The following is an 11,150-nucleotide window of genomic DNA, read 5'->3' on the forward strand; positions in this document are numbered from 1 at the left end:
AATGATCTGAAACAGGTGTGCAGGGAAACAGCTAAAGCTCTCAATAGGTAGGTCAGAAGGAACAACCTCTGATGTCAAGTCATGCATGAAGAAATCATCAAMGGTTTATTCACCTCTGGCTCCCTCTGCAGGCCGACGAAGGAACCCGCGGCTGGCCGGCCTGGTGACGAGMAGCGAGCCCAAGGAGAAGCAGACCTTCCTCGTCGTCTTCTTCAAAGCCAACGGGGTGCGGTTCCGCAGCGCCCGGTCGGCTCATGGCCAAAAGGGCCGCCAGTCTAACCGCTCCAAACCACAGAGGACTGCTCAAGATGCAGCCAAGGCAGCAGAGGCAGCAAAAAGTACCTAAAAGTTTGAGTATCATAGCACCAACACCTGTGAAATTACCTTTTTCCTATAGTTATTTATGTTTGTACATTTCAGATAACCTCAGCTTCTCTAAGGAAGGTTGTAACAAGCATGAGCTGTACGTCAGCTTTAGAGATTTGGGATGGCAGGTACACAGCTACCAGATCAGACTTTAGTTTTGAGAAGTGATGCGTTTACTGATGTGGTGCTTGTGGTTCCCCCCCCCTGATCAGGACTGGATTATAGCACCAGAGGGCTATGCTGCATATTACTGCGAGGGAGAGTGCGCTTTCCCTCTGAACTCGTACATGAACGCCACCAATCACGCCATTGTGCAAACTTTGGTAAGCCCTGAACAGTCCTCCCCCCCTGATGGCTTCCACATCTTCTTAAGGCTGATTTTCACTTTCCTTTCATACCTCAGGTGCACTTCATCAACCCCGAAACGGTCCCCAAGCCCTGCTGCGCCCCCACGCAGCTCCACGGCATCTCGGTGCTGTAYTTCGACGACAGCTCCAACGTCATCCTGAAGAAGTACCGCAACATGGTGGTCCGAGCCTGCGGATGTCACTGACCGCTGAAGAATCTGCAGCGATGTGCTGAGAAGACAGCAGAGGAGAGGAGGTGCTGTCTGGTTATCAGGGAACTTTAATCTGAGGGTGGTTATTTATGATCAGGAGCTAAAAAGGGCCTAAACTTGATATTTAAGCCCCGTCTGGACCGATAAACCTTTGAAACGACTTTTCTGTGGAAGTTTATTTAAGGTTACGGAGTAAGATTTGACGTAAACCTCCAAGACTCTGTTTTTCTGCTGTTTTTTTGGAACATCTGGAGGATTTTGGGTGTTATCAGGTCAGGTGTGAAACATCTGGCAGACGACCTATTAGACCTTTTAGAGCAGAGGAGAAAAACAAAGAGCAGGATTCACAGATTAAACTTACTGGATTTGGAAATATCTCACCGCATGTGTGAAAATCTGAAAAAAAAAAAATGCAGCTGCCGCTCGATGACAAACCGATGAAGCAGGATGAGCACTGTGATTTTATTTTGTTACAATTGTTTAGGGAGAAGCGGTGGAAGACGTATATTTAATTCACAATAACATCGTTAACCCCAGCCCTGGCTTATTGACCGTTCTGTGTACTTAACTCAGTTTGAAATATATTTATTTTTGTAACTTTTTCTAAAATAAACCAATGACTCAATCTGTGAGGACATCTCTTTTAGTTGCTCTGGTCTCATTCAGCGAATTTAAAAAGTGTTTTATGACCGTATCCATCAAAGAACAAGTCAGAAATCTCAAGGCAGAAGGACATGAGGTGAATTCAAAACCAACAGTTCAAACTTAAAAGAAAAACTGGAAACCTGAAGGACTCTGGAAACTGAACATTTCTGACAGATGAAATTTATTTGCTCTTTCGAAAACAAATCAACTCACCGGAAAACATGTAAAAGGTGCACTTCTTTAAATGTTTTCTTACAGTTTTGTTACAGATTGTGAGAATCCAGCCKGTTTTTCTACTAAACTTAAAAGTGAACACGTCTAATCAAAAGATTTATCTTCTAGCCCTGAGCCAAGCATAAGAAAACCGTCAAAATGATCTTGAAATAGTTTCGAAATTGGCTTTTTTCAGCCCTCTTTTCTTGTAGGAAGGATTTAATATTAATTGTTAATAACAGTAAAAGATTTACAATAAGAGGGTTGAAATTTTAAAGCATTTATTAGTTAACCATGTTGCCATTGAACCCAAAAGTAAAATCATCTTTGTTTGGTGCCTTAAACCACATTCCATTTTCAGCTTCATCCCAGTAACTGAAGTTTTGATTCAAGTTCTGCTCAAAACAAGCAGAAACCACCGCAGACCCACCTGTACGTGACATCACAGATAAAAACACACATCTTTGTAAAAAGAGGTAGAAGCTTCAAATTAAAGCTCACTGTCAAATTCATTGTTTTCTTTCTTCAACTTAGAAACTAATTTTTTTTTATCATCACAATATCGAGCAGGACAGACCTAAACTTTAAATGCAGACCTGAGGCAGTATTTTAATGTGCTTTGTAAGAAATATAAATGGATATGGTCACGATTGCAAAAGAAACACGAGCATTTTAAAGCTACGATGCAAATATTTAAACACTAAACCTTGAAATGGTTCCCATAAATGTCCCTAAAGCGGCCCCCCTGCATCCGTTTACACTTTGGTTCTCCAGGTTCTCACAATATTTTACATCCCGTTACCCTGAGAGGTCTGCATGTAGCTCTTCTCTTTGAGATGTGTTTACATCAACATGACAGTGAAGCACAGAAGCCTGATTGAAGAGGTAGAGAAACAGTATATATAAGTTGATTACAGCACAGTTAACTACATATGAAACGTGCCCCCAGAAGTCTCTGCTCAGGGGGCTGAATAGTGTCTCCTGCGGATCGGTTCTGGCCCTGTTTTCTGCACCCCCGAGGGACCCCGGCTCAGAGCAGTTAGAGACTTCAGGGGTTCACGCCCCTCCTCGGGCATCTTGGGGCAGGTCTTTGGTCCCATGGAGGCCGGCAGCGGAGACCCTGGAGCTGCGACGGGTGTGAGGGCTAGGCAGACGTCGCCCACGCTGAGCTGGCGGCACTGCAGGCCACAGAGGCGGGCGGTCCTCTGGGGGCTGCAGGAGGACCAGCCCTGCCCACGCACGAAGAACGGGTACTCCACGTACACGTCCACCAACTCCTGCAGGAGGCAAATACACACACACACACACACACACACACACACACACNCACACACACACACACACACACACACACACACACACACACACACACACACACACACACAGGATGTGAGACACAAGAGACCAGATTATTCACTGGAACGTGACACGCAAAACTGTGTTCTTCTGAAAACTGTGTTTTCCTGTGTGTATGTGTGTGTTTTTTTAAAGATTGTATGATTGTAACTACTTCAGCATGCATTCAACTATTTAAACCATATCATCACCTTCCTAAAATATGATCAGATGTTACTTTGATAAAGTTTTTTGTGTTTCCTGAGAAACGTGGAAAAAAACGGGTTAGGCAATTGTTTTTTTTAGCATGGAGGCGAATATTGAATTGTTCAGTTCATTCAGAACATTACACCTATGACTTTTTAATTTTATACTTTTTGAATATTGAACTTAATAGTTTTTTAAATAATTGAAATAATGGAGAACTATTTAAATCCTTGAAAATTGGTGTGCTCTTTGACATCTTCCTCAGCATTTTTGCTCATTTTAGCTTTTGGCTAAATGGTTTTTGCATTTAGCAATTGTTTAGCTGATTTTAGCTTTAAGGTACTTGGCTGGTCCTCTCTATTACAAAGCATTTTGGTGGCTTAAGCTTTAAGCTATTGTTTTGCTTTTTTAAAATTTAAGCTTCTGTTCATTTTAACAATTGGTAACTGATTTTAGCTTTTAGCCACTATTTGGCTAGTCCTCACTATTTCAGAGCATTTGGTTGGTTTTTGCTTTTAGCTATTGTTTTGTTTCTTTAAGATTTAAGCTTCTTTGCTAATGATTGTAACATTTAGCAAATGTTTACATATATTTTTAGTTTTTAGTTACCATTCGGCTAGTTCTCAGCATTAGCTAGCATTTTACTGATACATGCTTTCAGTTACTTTTTTGCTCAGTTTAGCTTTTAGCTTCTGTTCTAATGATTCTAACACTTAGCAAATGTTAGATTTTATTTACTTTTTGATTAATCCTTACTATTAGCTAGCACTTAGTTTTTCTAGCATCTTCTATTTTCAGTTTTTAACCTTTTAGCTACTGTTTTGATCAAAAAGAAAAAATAAGTAGGTCATCTGGATGGTACTGTTTTGATCTTTTTGGCTTTTATTTACTGTTTTGTTAATTTAATTTTGAGATTTTATTTTGTTGATTTAAATTTTTGTTCTGATATTCTAACTAATTACTGATATTTTAACTAATTATTCAGTTTCAGCTTCCTCAACAGATTTCAGCAAACTCATTCAGTGCTCAGTATTCACACGGCTTTTTATAGGAAATGCAGCTATTTTGTTTAAAGATAATTTTACAAAGAAAGTAATAAAACTAGTTAATTTTTTATGACTGCACAAACACTGTACATGTTAATTTATAGGCATTTGAAAGCGTCAAGATATTTCTGACTCATCTTCGGCTCTCTGTAAAAGGATTATTTTCAGCTGCTGTGAACAAAAGCAGCACAGAGTGATTCCCCCTTCACCTGGGACTGCTGGTCATGTAGCAGGATGAGGAGGCGGGAGACGGAGGAGGAAGCGGAGGCTGAGGGCGAGATGCTCTGCACCGTGCAGCAGCTCAGGCGCAGGTCTGGACATGCCAGCGAGCCCAGCAGAAAGTCCTCTGTTTGCAGGTGCTCCACCCGTCTCAGCCGCCCGTCTCCCAGCTCGATCAGAGAACCGGCCCCGAAGTGGGGGAGAAGCCAGGGGAAGCGGTTCTGTGAGGTAGAGGAGGAAGGAGCGACGGGGTATCTTGACTTGTTGTCTGCCGTGGAGCTGCTCGGGTCGTGCACGTTATCAGGGGAACTTCTGATGAGGGACTGTCCGGACACAGAGACAGCTTTTACTGATTTGTGTAATGAGTCGTGCTGTAAGTCCTGATGTGGAGCGTGAGGTAGGTACTTCGTTCCATTTTCAGCCTTGGACAAATTCTCTGTTTTTCTGCTTCCTCTTCTCACATACGGACCTTTATGGATGCTATACCCATGCCTCTCCGGATTCAAACTCTTGTCTATTAATGTCTTGAGCTTGTCCCAGCCTCCCCCMCCTCTGTGGAAACCCTCAGGTGCCAGGGAGCTGGCACTAATCCTGGAGGCGTAACGTGGATGACCTGGGTGGAGGGCTTGTGTTCCAGATAAATGGTTCAGTTGTTGGTAATGGAGGGAGAAGTCCAATCCAGGAGGCAGAGGACTGTAGTCTCCCCACTCTGTCCACCCAGGATGCTCTCTGAAAGCAGAGAGGATGTGCTGTTTGGGCCTCGCGGRGCTCTGATTCTCGATCCAGGGCTGATAGAGGGCAGGAGCTCGTCTCGGTACAGGCCGAAGCAGGCCCGTGTGTTTGGTCTTGAACTCGCCGTGGCCCCTGTAGGGGTATGGAGCCTTGAAATTGGCAGCGTCACACGGTTGCTGCTGGTGCCGTGGCGAGCTCCATCTTTGGTCTCTCTTTTTGAAGGGGAGGCTTTCCCTGTCTGGGACCAATGCCGGGTTTGTTGTGAAGCTCATGGCCTCACGCTGCACGGCCCTCACACCTGCACCGCAGGGCTCCCATAGACGAAGAGCTGGTTTCAAGATCCTGTGTCACAGACTCCATTAGTCTCTTGGCAACTGTGGCAAACCCAAGGTCATCATGATCTGAGCAGCAGAGGAAACAAATGTCGGTGCATTAGACTGAATGTCGAGACACAGATATGCACAAAATGAAAAGCAACTATTTTAATTCTTCACRTCGGGACATAAAAGTCTCAGCAAATATTCAGGATATGTTGGTCAGTACTGCAAGCTGAAGAGTTTGATCAATTAAATGCACCCTTCATGTTTCTATAATAATTAGGAGAAGTCCTCAAAATCATGTATAAAAAACATTTAAAGCATAAGGGATTATAAATAAGCAGAGGTGTACAGTACGAAAGTACAAATACTTTGTTACTTTACTTAATTAGAAACTATTTTTATCTATACTTTACTGGAGTAGTTATTTTCCAGCCTAACATTTTCACACAATTATCTGTACTTTCTACTCCTTACATTTTAAAAACAGGCTTGTTACTCCTGTTTCACTCTGGCTTGTTTTCATTCTGGCTAGTCATCGTTCATAAATAAATAAATAAATAAATAAATAAATAAATAAATAAATAAATAAATAAATAAATCCATATACAGTGTATGGCACCTCCTGGGCAGAGTGAATTTAATTAGTTGGATGAGAAGCATGAATATATACCATTCTGACACACTATTGGTTTGTATGATCCAGCACACCTGTATGATACAAATCACAACTCAAACTTTTTAATAATAATGTTTTAATATAACATTTTAGTCATTAAGATCTTTAGAAAAAAATTTGGAGGTCACCTCCCAGTAAATGTGATAATAATTTTGTTTTTAATACTTAAGTATGTTTTATATTCAAATTTTATCTTGATATTTAAGCACAGTAAGTGTCAGATACTTTATGACTTTTACTCAAGTAATATTCTCAGAGGAGAATTTAACTTTTACCAAGGTAATTTTTATGGTAAGACACTCAAGTATCACTTTGAGGTACTTTATTAAAGACAGCCAATCAGAAAAGTCATTAGCTATGATCTTTGAGAATAAATTGTTGTTGCACCTCCATCCATCAATAATCTTTACCAGACAGCCTAATGGGTGCCCTTGTCCAGCAGTCACTGATTCAGCAACCTTCTCCTTGAGTGGGACGGCTGTGGTGGAGTGGTTAGGGGAGTCATCCTGTAACAGGACGTTCGATCCCCTGTTCCWGCCGCTGTGTCCATGGTCAAAACACTTAACCTGTTGCCTACTGATGGTGGTCAGAGTGGTGCCAGTGCATGGCAGCCCCGCCACTGTCACTGTGTTCCAGTTTACCACCATCAGTGTGTGAACGGGTGAATGACTGTAGTGTAAAGTGCTTTGGGGTCCCCATGGGGCTTGATAAAGCACTACATAAGTTCAGTCCACCTACCATTWGGTAACAGCTCAATCAGCTGCAGTCTGTTGTCACAAATCAAGGGTGAAACCATGAAAATGAAATGTGGAAAAYAGTGTTTTCAGGGCAGAATTTCAAGAATAAGTTCTTGAAAAAGCCAAGGAGCTCAGACTCTGCAGGTCTCGGTTGTCTCAGGACTGCRTTATTTTTCCATTCTGTGTTCAGGTTGCTCCTCAGACCCTCCCACTCCTGCTTGTCTCCTCACAGGTGTTTGTCATTTGTTAGTGTCCATGTATTTGTGTGTCAGTTAATCAGTTCTACCTTGTATTAGGTCCCCTCCAGATGTCTTCCCTTATTGTTTTCTATAAGTTCTGCTGCAGCCTTTTATTTAGTTGAAAGTATTTTAGTTTATTGTTTGTGTTCTCTATGTTGTCTGCATCTGTACATTGTTATGAGACATTCCAAGAAAGCCTTTTTTTTCATAAAAAGCACACAGAGCAGCTTAGGTTTGTAGTTGCATCAAACAACCTTTAATAATTACACAAAAACAATAAGACCGATACACAGTTGTAATGCAAACTCCTACATTTGTCCAACACAGAGCGTTGGGACAAATWCTTCCTGTCAAGCACAGTGGWGGAGGATTCATGATCGGGGTTTATTGAGTTATTTCAGGACTTGAGCAGCTGGTCGTTACTGAGTCAAATTTCCAAACAGGCACTCTAGAGTCAGATGTGACAACGTTTCTGTCAACTTTAGCTGGGACCAATTGGATCAAGAGTAATCTAATGAACCCTAGAAAACAAAAACAAAAAATTATAACAAAATAGTAAAATATGGGGAAAAAAGGCTGTAGAGCACGTGTCAAACACAAGGTCCATGGGCCAAATCTGGCCCTTGTTAACATTTTATCTGGCCCAAAAGGTAATGATTTAAATGTGAAATAGTTTGATGGGTTCTTATTTCATCATGCAATCTTCTGAAGCCAAGAAATTTAAGTTTAAATTTCGCAGGAATCTTATTTTTGTGTGGAAAGAGAAACAGAGAATTGACTTTAATTATATTTTTCTGTGTCATTTTCTTATTTTAGATTTTTTTGGGGGTGGGGGTTATCGGAAGGTGACCGGTTCAACTCCCTGGACTGATTGCAAAAATGTGGGCAGGAAACCATTTGTCCCACTCTGGACCCTTGAGCATGGCCCTTAACCCCCACAGCTGCTCCACGAGCACCTTAGATAGCAGCACTCTGCTCCACGTGTGCTCACATATGCAGGGAGGGGAAAATGCAAAGATAAACATGAAAGCAAAAGAAATAAATGCTAATGATGTGCATTTACAAACCTAATCCAAATTAAAAAAATAATTTAGAAAAAGGTAATTTGTGTTTTTAGAAGGATAATTTGCTTGATAACATTTTGTCAAAAATATTGACAAAAATTGGCCCTTGGCTTGGACCAAGTTTTGAATTTTGTCMCCCTTGGGTGACTTTCATGAATTCATACACAACAGGGGTGGTTCCACGCGCGGGGCCACAGGGGCATTGGCCCCAGCTGAAATCTGATTGGCCCCCTGAAGTGCCCCTGTCCTGTCACTCATCTGTCTTTCACCTGGGAGTGATGATGGTGAATGCAGTTCCATGTTCAAACACTAGTTGCGCTAATGAGTCAAATAGTAAAGTCCAGAATGAATCAAGCTTACAGAATTCTTCTTTTCTTAAGAAGTGTTGAACAATCCTGCAAAAAAAAAGGTATTTCAACTGACAAATGATGGCTGGATTTTCTCACATGYGTCTTTGAGAATATTTTATCTATGTACAGTAAAATGTATGAAAAACTGGTTAGGAGAATTTACTGTGCAAGCCTTTTTTTGGTACCACTTTACAATAAATCTCCCCTTATAGATGACTTATAAAGAGTTTATAGATAGGTTACTAATTCATCTGTAAACACTTTATAAATCATTAATAAATGTTTATCATGCAGTAATTAGGGACGAGAAAGACAAAACTGCCCAGTTTCTTACCAAATAATGAGACAAATCTGTTCACATATATTACCTCTAAAGGTGCTATATTATATTTAGTCTCTTTTAAAACCTTGATTAATGCATAATAAACACTTATTAATAATTTATAAAATGTTTACAGATGAATTAATAACCTATCTATAAACTCAAAAGCCATCTATAAGTGGAGCCTTATTGCAAAGTGGTACCCTTTTCTTAAAAATTATATTACATTACAAGCGTTTGAACACATGGGGATTTGTSTGAAAGGATGTTGAACAAATACTTGGCCTCTCTATGAATATTGTAGTCCCTTGATGGCCCCTTACTCAGAAAAATCCTAGTTCTGCCACTGYACACACACATGAMCTGRAACATTAAATAAACCCAGATGAACCGATGATTTGTTGATAACAGAGATGCTTCAAAACTACTCAAAACAATGTGAGAGATAAGATGTATAAAAATATATATATCAAGTTAAAATGGCTAACTGAAGTTCTGCAACAACTGAATCATGAGGCATGCTCCGTTTTTCCCACATCACTTCTGCATTTCTTTCTTGTTTCATTGAAAAGTGAAAAACGAGCCAACGTTACGACACGATTTGTTGTTTCTCTGAGGTTTTACGTCTCGCATGTGAAGACCTGCTTATCAGCCAGATGATTAACTAAAACATYAAGATAAGTACAACTTTAGAACTTAAACAGGATCTTTTTTTTTATTTTACGACGACAGCGGCCTATTTATTTTCCTTCCCACCGAGATTTTGACAGAAGTGTTTTTTTTCTTTTTGAAAGTGCTCCGTGGTTAAGATCACCGCCTGCAAACATCCCCTCCACATCCGAACAATGACTTCACCATCAGCTTCAAATTACAGATTTCCATCCACCTTTAGCTTTGTTGACAGTTTTTTGATGAACATCTGCTAACCCAGATGAGTGGGGGGGGAAAAAAATAAAAAATGAAATAAAAAAGTTGCCATGGTAACAAAGCGCTCTGTGGTTGTTGAAAGGAATGAGTGCGGCGAGAAGAAGGCAGAGTAAAATGTTGGTGGTGGGTGTGAAGTTAGAGGTCAGATTTGAGCATTTATCACCCCCTTTGAGGTTAGTAGGTACGTAAGGACTTCCAGTTTTTTTCTGGGTTTTTTTTCTGCAAGAGTTTCCATCAGAAAAGCACAAAAGCGTGTGAGTTGAACAGCGTGAGAATAAACACAACTCACCTGTCGAAGCTCCTCACATGCACGCCACCGCTTCTCTGAAGGGGGAAAGACATTTTAGCACCTTGTGGTCGTACCCACAGCTGTTTCTAACCTCTTTTCTTTCTATGTTTTTGTTTGTTTTTCTTTTTTTTAAGCAAAGTTATGCAAGTGAGAACTTACATTCATTTCATCATCATATCTGAGCATCAGCCCTCTGACTGGACGTCTTTCACAACCGGAGCTGTCACGCCTCCGATATCAGCTCTATAAAGTACTTCTGTGCGAGATCGCTGCGTTGGTCACCAACACAGAGTATTTGTCATCCGAATGCCTGCAGTTTGAATGTAAATAAATTCAAATGGGCATCGAAGTCCACAGGTATGGTCAGAGCAGGCCTGTGATGTAAGGCTCTATCAGCCGTGACCATAAGAGGTGATCAAAGACACTATACAGCCTGCTTATCTAGGGAAATGACATGTAAACAGCAGTGTTTTAGCAAATAAATTAATGAGGTTCTGCTCTGAGGTCAGGGTTTTCTTGCACATCAGTAGTGACAACATTGCACTTGGTCAGTTTGTTGTTTCTTTTCCATGAAGCCATAGAACAGACAAGCTAGGGTTAGGGTTAGGGTTAGTCCTGACAGTTCCTCAAGCATCTCAGGGTTTTTAGTTGAGAAATAAAAGGTTTAACAATGTTTTTACCTCCTAACACGAGAGAGAAAAAAAGAAGAATCAGCTGATTTTACTTACGTGTTCCTTTTTTTCTGCACCTCTCCTTCGTCCTCATTCACCCATGGACGTCCCCGGCGTGAAGGCACACCTGAGGGACTCGTGACGTCCTGCAGGTGAGAAAGCCGAGCAGAATGAACGGAGGCATCCAGACAAGCTCAACACTATCAGACACACACTCCTCCTTCTCTCCCCTC

The 11,150-nt window shown here is 41.1% G+C and overlaps 2 protein-coding genes across 3 annotated transcripts in view; one reads left to right on the top strand and one right to left on the bottom strand.

The window, feature by feature from the left end:
- The window catches only part of LOC106525183 (bone morphogenetic protein 7), a 27,244-nt gene extending 25,687 nt beyond the window's left edge, over positions 1-1,557 (top strand). Inside the window, exons 4-7 of the mRNA XM_014019325.1 lie at positions 132-338; positions 421-494; positions 579-689; positions 770-1,557. Of these exons, the coding sequence (XP_013874779.1) occupies positions 132-338; positions 421-494; positions 579-689; positions 770-919 (542 nt within the window). The 3' untranslated portion in view covers positions 920-1,557. The remainder of the gene's footprint in view (positions 1-131; positions 339-420; positions 495-578; positions 690-769) is intronic.
- A 490-nt stretch (positions 1,558-2,047) lies between these two features.
- On the bottom strand, positions 2,048-11,150 carry LOC106525182 (uncharacterized). Of its 2 annotated transcripts, XM_014019323.1 has the most exons (5): positions 10,975-11,150; positions 10,406-10,556; positions 10,247-10,281; positions 4,581-5,723; positions 2,048-3,060 (listed from the first exon to the last, which is right to left on the bottom strand). In XM_014019323.1, the coding sequence occupies exons 4-5, from the start codon at positions 5,592-5,594 to the stop codon at positions 2,743-2,745; spliced, it is 1,332 nt and encodes a 443-aa protein (XP_013874777.1). In that variant the 5' UTR covers positions 5,595-5,723; positions 10,247-10,281; positions 10,406-10,556; positions 10,975-11,150; the 3' UTR covers positions 2,048-2,742. The 2 variants fall into 2 exon arrangements, with proteins under 2 accessions (XP_013874777.1, XP_013874778.1); XM_014019324.1 differs by lacking the exons at positions 10,247-10,281; positions 10,406-10,556.

The sequence above is a fragment of the Austrofundulus limnaeus genome, unplaced genomic scaffold (assembly GCF_001266775.1).
Source record: "Austrofundulus limnaeus strain Quisiro unplaced genomic scaffold, Austrofundulus_limnaeus-1.0 Scaffold216, whole genome shotgun sequence".
NCBI lineage: Eukaryota > Metazoa > Chordata > Actinopteri > Cyprinodontiformes > Rivulidae > Austrofundulus > Austrofundulus limnaeus.